General features: G+C 53.9%; 1 protein-coding gene across 1 annotated transcript in view; it reads left to right on the top strand.

The window, feature by feature from the left end:
- Positions 1-2,918, top strand: part of TTC7B (tetratricopeptide repeat domain 7B) — a 209,615-nt gene extending 206,697 nt beyond the window's left edge. The window contains exon 20 of the mRNA XM_025042114.1: positions 1,941-2,918. Coding sequence (XP_024897882.1) covers positions 1,941-2,162 — 222 coding nt within the window. The 3' untranslated portion in view covers positions 2,163-2,918. The remainder of the gene's footprint in view (positions 1-1,940) is intronic.
- The last annotated feature ends 4,293 nt before the right edge of the window (positions 2,919-7,211 follow it).

Raw genomic sequence — 7,211 nt, 5'->3', positions numbered from 1 at the left:
GGCCCCCCGCCAGCCCCGTGGCAGGCACGTTTATACCACTGGACTGGCTGCTCTGAGAGCCGACCCGCTGCCCCTTGCCCCTTGGTGAAGGGTGGAATTGAGAACACGAGATGACTCATCAATTTCATGAGCCGTGAAAAAAAGTACAAGGCTTTATTGGGAGATTTAGGAGGAGCTTTGAAAGATCAGCTCACGCCACATTCTTGGGTGGGAAGACCAAGCATTGTGAAGATGTTAGGCTTCTCTTGTAGAAGGCCCATGTTTCATGTAATAATTGACAAAGGCAGCACCTCACGAGAGTGAGTAGAGGGGAGAATTAGCTAGTTTGTGTCTAGCAAAGTAGAAGAAATGCACTTAGATTTCTATCTGCCAGAGTAAAGCAGACCATTATCTAAAGATAGATCACAATAAATGGAATTGTTCGTGTGTCAGTTCTTTGCAAAGATAACTTTCTAGGCTTTGAAGATAATAGATAGATACTTAGATGATAGAAAGATAGATAGATAGATAGATAGATAGATAGATAGATAGATAGATAGATGATAGATACATACTGATACATAGATACATAGATAAGTAAATTAATAACCAAAGATCAATGAATTGAATTTAAATAAACTAAAAATCTTTGTTTAAAGAAAAAAAGCTCAGAAGTAAAAAACAGACGTGATAATTACGATAGCAGATGAATATCAGTCTTCAAAAAGACTTCTAAACAAAGGCATGAGAAGTGTTTAACTTCAATCGTTATTGAAAAAAGAATGCAGGGTTTCATAAGGAGGGATATTCTGAGCTTACAAAATTAGCAAAAATAAAGAGTAATGATAGCGGGGGCAGGGGACCAACCCCTGAAACTGTCGATGGCCCCAAAAGTGGCATGACCCTTTGGGGATATAATTTGCAAAATATTTGGAGAACCCGAAAGAGAGGCATATCCCCTGATCCAATAATGCCTTCACAGGGAAATTTGCACTACAGGAAGCCCCTCCAAATGATTGTCAAGCTGGTCCCACCGAGCCTCATCCAGGGCCTCTGCGAGGAGCCCGCAGGGGACTCTGGGCTCGTCCCCGTTGACCTGTCCCCGCCCACAGTTACTTTTTGTCTGTACCCAGCATATGTGGGTGTTGTCAGTGAGGTTCCATTTAACCAAAGGTTTCCAGATTCGAAATCTGCTGGTCTAAAGGAGTGAAAAGGCGCTTTCTGGAAAAGTGTCCATCACAGAGCGATTTACAGTGGTAAAGAGACGGGATGCAACCTCACCGTCTCCCCGCGAGGGAGAGGCTGAGCGGATGAGAGCGTGTCCGTGGGATGGAAGAGTAAACACATCAGTTGGGGAGATGTGCAGCTTGGGAGCATGATTATGGTAAAACATTTGAGGACCAACGAATACACCCTGACTAACACTGTGAAAAGTGACAGCTGTGCCTGGGTCCCGCCTGGACTGAGCAGGGAAAGATGAGATCAGGGGCTCGCATAGGTTAGGGGACTATGAGCAATTTTAAAAATTCTTTTCTAATCATTACGATAATAATGCCACAAATGACGTTTCTTTAGGTTATTTAAACAACAACAAAAAAAGATGACAGACACCCTTCTGTGCAGGCAGGTATCAGCTGGTACATGTGGGACAGCCCATTGAGTCAGTACAGACCATGGCCGTTCTGATTAAGTCACTCCTGGGTGTTAGCTATTCAGATGAACCATGTGAAATTGCCATTTTTATCATGAAAAAATGGCTGAACGTCGGCAACTTCATTTGGGTTAAGCGACTCTTTGGACTGTTGCCCCTGAGTGCAGGAAGAACTTCAATTTAATGGGTGCCCATCCCAAAGGAGATGTATGCCTACCTCTAAGAAACCTGATAAAACTCAAGGACAGAGGAGCCCAGAGCTGGAGAGTCTCACTGACCGACCGTCTGTCTGTCTCTCTGATGCCTCCAGGCCCTGATCCTGCATCAGCTGGGCCGCTTCAGTCTGGCGGAGAAGATCCTCCGAGATGCTGTGCAGGTGAACTCGACGGCCCACGAGGTCTGGAACGGGCTGGGCGAGGTCCTTCAAGCTCAGGGCAACGACGCGGCAGCCACCGAGTGCTTCCTGACCGCCTTGGAGCTGGAGGCCAGCAGCCCCGCGGTGCCCTTCACCATCATCCCCCGTGTGCTCTGAGCAGACGCCCGCCAGCCTCACTGCCGCTCAGGCCAAGGAGGGTCCCGCCTGGGGTGCCCGGAGAGGACGAGTCTGCCACACCCAAGGCCCCGGATGACTATGCGACCGACCGCAGTGAACTAACCAAACAAACCCCGAATCATCGCTCTCCCCACGTGCGTTCCTGTTATTTTCGCCAGCCCAATGATTGTTTTCGAATCTCTTGACATTGTTCAAAATGGATTATGTGCCATATTTTGTTAGTTGACATCTGAGTTTTAAGTAACACGATTATGGAATTAATCAGCAAATGTAGAAGAATATATTCAGTTAAAATTCAGTGGCAGAACAGATTATTTTTATCAGAGCTGTAAAGAAATCTGTCCTCTCTCTCATCACCACTCCTGCCCCACCCTTTGCCCAGAAACCAAATGTGAATCTTCTTTTTCCCACCTCAGTACTAGTCCAAGCCGGGACACCAGCTGACAATTTCTTGGTTTTGTTGTCAATAATTGTACCATGTGATGAATTACTGTCCTCACTTAGAACAAAGCCTGAGTCCAAGAATATTTATATTTTACCAATATATGCCTGTTACAAGAGAAGGAAATATGAGTTATTTAAGTTTAACTTTTTTATGTGAATTCAGAGTTTATTTATCAATGGAAATATGTACAAAGAAGCTTCAAATGGAATATTTGCCGACATTCCTTATACATGACAGACACTTGGCTAAATGGGAAGATGCTGTTAATAATAAAATGATTTTTAAATGGACCTATGGCCTGTGTCGTTCGTGAAAGCCCACAGACCCAAGAGAGCTTAATACTCAGTTCTTGGGGTGGGGAGCTGTCTGCCCCTGGGGGCGGCTGTGGATGGGCCAGCCCTTGGCACTAAGAGGCTCTGCCCTGATTTTCCCAAGGTTCTCCAGGTTACCTGGGATTTGAATGTGTGACTCATGCCTGGCCAATCAACATCCAGCATTCGCTGCACACAGAGGATCAGGAATGAGCATGTGACCTGAAACGGTCCAATCAGAGTGGGAGGTACAAGGAAAGGCTCTCAGTCTCCTACTGGACTTAAACCTGGGAAGTGAGGCTAGAGCTGCAGCAGCTCTGCGCCACCGTGAGGAGGGGGTGGTGCCGAGAGATGCTGGGGATAAATGCAGAGCTGGAGACTGAATCCAACAGAGTGGATAACAAAGACCAAGAGCCAAAAAGAACCTGAGCAAGATTCTGCAATCCCCTGGACCTCCAAGGCTGAGCCGCTGCGAGGCGGCCCCACCTTGCCAGGACCCAAGGAAGTGTGGAGGGCCTGAGCTCTGATCTCAGGTACCCTAAAGTTTCAAGGGCCTCACACAAGCTCCGCACAACCTCCCTGACTCACTGGGCACTATGGCAAGGGGGCAACAGGTCTGGGGAGAAAACAGTGAGCAGGTGCCTACTGTGGGCAGAGCCGGTAGGCGCCCCAAACTCAGCACTGACCCGCCCAGTTCCAAGTGGTCATGGCATTTACAATATGAGACACTGGCAGGAAAGGGCAGGTGTTTAGGGGAGGGTCCAGGCCCAGCTTTGCCATCCTGTGCAGAAGTGGGGAGAGGCCTGCCCACATCAGGACCTGGAAGGCAGGAGGCCGAGGCTACCCAAGGATAATGGTCCCTGCACCAAACCGGCCACCATCTCCCAAGCCAGCTCTGTGCCAGGCAGGGGCGCTAGTGCTGGCTCCTGTCTGCCTGCCCACCATCTGTCCCGTTTATAGTACCTGTCTCCCTGGAGAGAACCCCCTCCCCACACTCCATCCACATGGTTCATGGACGAACACATGGGCCTGTGTCGCCAACCAGAGCTGAGCTATACGGCCCCTAATTTCAGTGACTTGGTCAGGTGTGGGCATGTGGCCCAAGCTTGGCCAATAGGAGGCACCTCTGGGACTTGCGTTATGGAAATATTAGCAAAAACAGCCTCTTTCTGTTGGGCTTGATGTCTTGATCTTGGCCTGGGCTGCCGGTGGCCATTTGACACCGTGTGGAGTGGCCTGCTTGAGAATGACGGCAGCTCAGGAAAAGAGAGCGAGGAGATGGAGAGACTGGGTCCTAGGGTCACCCCCGGAGCACGGGAGCCCTGGGCTTTTCCATCATGAGCCAGTGCATTTCCCCGTTCTGCTTAGAGCAGAGTGGGTTTCTACTTCTGCCCAAAAGGGGCCCGAGAAACACAGGGAAGTACCGTCATCCCTGACGCTCTCCATTTGGGAACTCTTTCTAATCACCTCAGTCCTCTTCCTTAACCCCGCTACCCACGCGCCCTACCTTGTGCCCTCCAGTAAGTCTTGTCAAGTCCCAGATCCCATCGCAATCTCTCTACCTCCTCCACCACCGTGGTCCCAGCCTCAGTACCTCCGGCTGGACCACCACAGTGTTCTCCCTGCTTTGACCTGTCCCCCCCGTCCATTCTCTGACAGCCCTAAGTGTGCCCTGGAAGGTGAGGATTGGATCAGGCCTCTGCCCCTCGAACCCCCTCCACGGCTTTCCCAGGTCTCTCCCAGCACCAGGCTCCAGGCTCCAAGGGCCTCTTCTCCTTCTGCCATCTCTCGCTGCTCCATCCTCCTCCCTACTCCTCCAGCCTTCTGAATTAATGAAGTTATTCATTCATTCATTAACAGATGAGGGTGCAGAAGCTGAGTGGGTAAGACGCCTGCCAGAGTCACATGGAAATGGTCTGGCAGAGGCGGCATTGAGACCCAGGCCTGAGGGATGAACCTCTGAGAGGTGGCTGGGGTTGCCCGGCTGAGGCAGTCTGGGTCAGCGCAGTGTGGGCAACGCTGTGTGTAAGACACCTGTGAAGCCTCCACGCGTGGAGGCAGCTGACCAGGCGAGGCTGGAGCGTAGGCGAGAATCCAAGCCACGTGCTCAAGCAGCTGAGGGGCGATCGGCAGCCTCAGGCAGGAGCCCAGGTGCTTGTGGGTACAGCCAGCGAACCTTAGGGGTTCTCCTCCCAGGGCTCCCGTTTCTCAGGCAGCTAGAGAGCAAGCTGAGGGTGAAGGTGGGGAGTTTGAGGGGAGTGGGAGAGCTGGTGGACCAGGGAGGGGACGAGGGAGACCGGGAGGGTGAGAGCAAGCCCTTTGTCAAAGGTGCCCAGCCCCTCCCAGCAGAGAGGGCTGGCAGGGCCTGGGCTCACTCTCAGGGCTGGGGAGGAAGATGAGTTCAGGTCCCCCCAGGGGGGAACCAGGGCCTCTGTACCCTGTGCCCCTTATCTGTCTTCATGGCCCAAGAGAACATGTACGCATCCACGTCTGTGACCACATGGATCAGTCCCCAGACTCCTCCAGATGGTCACTCAGATCTCCTTCGTGGTCACACAGTCATCCTCGGATGCCTTGTCCCATCTGCCCACAGGAAGTACCATCCTCAGCCAGTCTCCCTCCTCGTGCTCTCCGGGGATTGCCACGCTCTACCCTCGGGCAGCCTCTCGCCCCCGCCCCTCCCAGCAGCCCCTCCCCAGGTCCCCTCACAGCCAGCACTGGCTAGGATGGGCAGTACAGCTCTGCTGAAGGCCACCGCGTGCCCCGCCGTCTTCCATACCTCCCTGCCCGTCCCGCCCCCAGGCACCTTCCCAGGGAGCCCCTCGCTGCCCAGCTTACTCCTCCCTCACCTCCACCTGTCCGCCCCCCCTCCTCTCCCCATGCCTCTCATGCTGGGCACTGAGCCTTGTCCAATTTGGGGGCACCAATCACGTGGGAGAACTGTGACTAGCGCTCTCAGGCTTTACGCAAGGAGGCCACGTGGTGGTCAGGCCGCTCTTTCCCCCCGTGCACCTCTTCCTCCCTCCCCGTCCCCCTTTCTGAATCCTCTCCCTGTCCCTCCTGCCTGCTCCAAAAGCATGACCTTGCTTAGGTCTTATCCTGGGGAGTCAGGCAGTGGGTGGGCGGTGCTGGGCCAGGAGGACCCCACGCACCTCCCCGACACACACACACACACACACACACACACACACACACACACACACACACTAGCAGACAGGCCGGTCCTCAGGGGGCTGACCCTCGGAACTGCTGCCCCCAGCCTTCCTCCCACACTCATGGTCACTCATTTCCTGCTACCCTGTCCATAGGGCTGAGACCAGGAAAAGGACATCCTGTGAATGTCTCAGACAGGCGAAGACCTCCTCCGGAAGGTCTTTGGGGCCGGGCTGAGGCTCCCTCCTCAAGGCCGTACCCTAGAAGACCCATTCCAGCTCTGCGCCTGCCTGGGACGACCCTGACTGAGTCACCGCTCCTTTCTGGGCCTCAGGGTCTGATGAGGACAGGCACCCTGCCCAGCCTGCCTTCTGGGCTGAGACATGAGTTAGCAGGCAGCTGGAGGGGTTGTGGGGTGCCAGGAAGAGGACATCACCCCAAGGGGCCACCACAAGTGGCCTCAGAGCCGGCCTGCAGGAGGACCCTCCTGGAGGTTCAGGCCCTGAGTGGGGCTGGCTACAGGGAGGTGGCAGCAGGTTTTGAGATACTTTCTGAAGGTCTGTCTGGAGCCAGGAGCTCCAGCTGGCCAGCTGGGCCACCCACAGACTCCACCGCCCTCCCTGCTCCCCCATCTTCTGCTGATTGGCCCCTGACCCCCCGAGGACAATAGGGTTTCCTGGTGACCATTGGACTGTGGTTCACACAGATCTGGCTAGAATCCCAGCTCTGCCCGGTCATATCCCCTCCAAAGGAGACGGGCCTCCAGCTCCCATCTCGCAGTGGGGGTGACACTTCCCCTCACAGGGCTGTTGGGCATGTTAATATAATGAAGCGCGGCACCTGGGCCCAAGGGCACACTGCAAGGACGGGCTTCTTTCTTCCCTGCCTGGAGCAAGGCAAGGGGCGAGCAGCCCAGGGGACACCAAGGAGCTCGAGAGCAGGGCAGGAGGGGACATGCTGACTTTTCTTTCCCTCTGCCCACACAGAACTATTTGCAGCTGAGCTGGAAGCCACAAAGTGCTTCCCACTATGTATGCTTCATTCATTTGCTCATCGAGTCCCTCTCTGCGTGGAGGGGGAGGTGAGGGGCCTGACGGGGGTCCTGCCTGGCCAACGGTG

The sequence above is a fragment of the Pteropus alecto genome, unplaced genomic scaffold (assembly GCF_000325575.1).
Source record: "Pteropus alecto unplaced genomic scaffold, ASM32557v1 scaffold8, whole genome shotgun sequence".
NCBI classification, from domain to species: Eukaryota; Metazoa; Chordata; class Mammalia; order Chiroptera; family Pteropodidae; genus Pteropus; species Pteropus alecto.
Note: the sequence above shows the minus strand (reverse complement) of the source record. Positions and strands in the feature narration are given on the sequence as shown.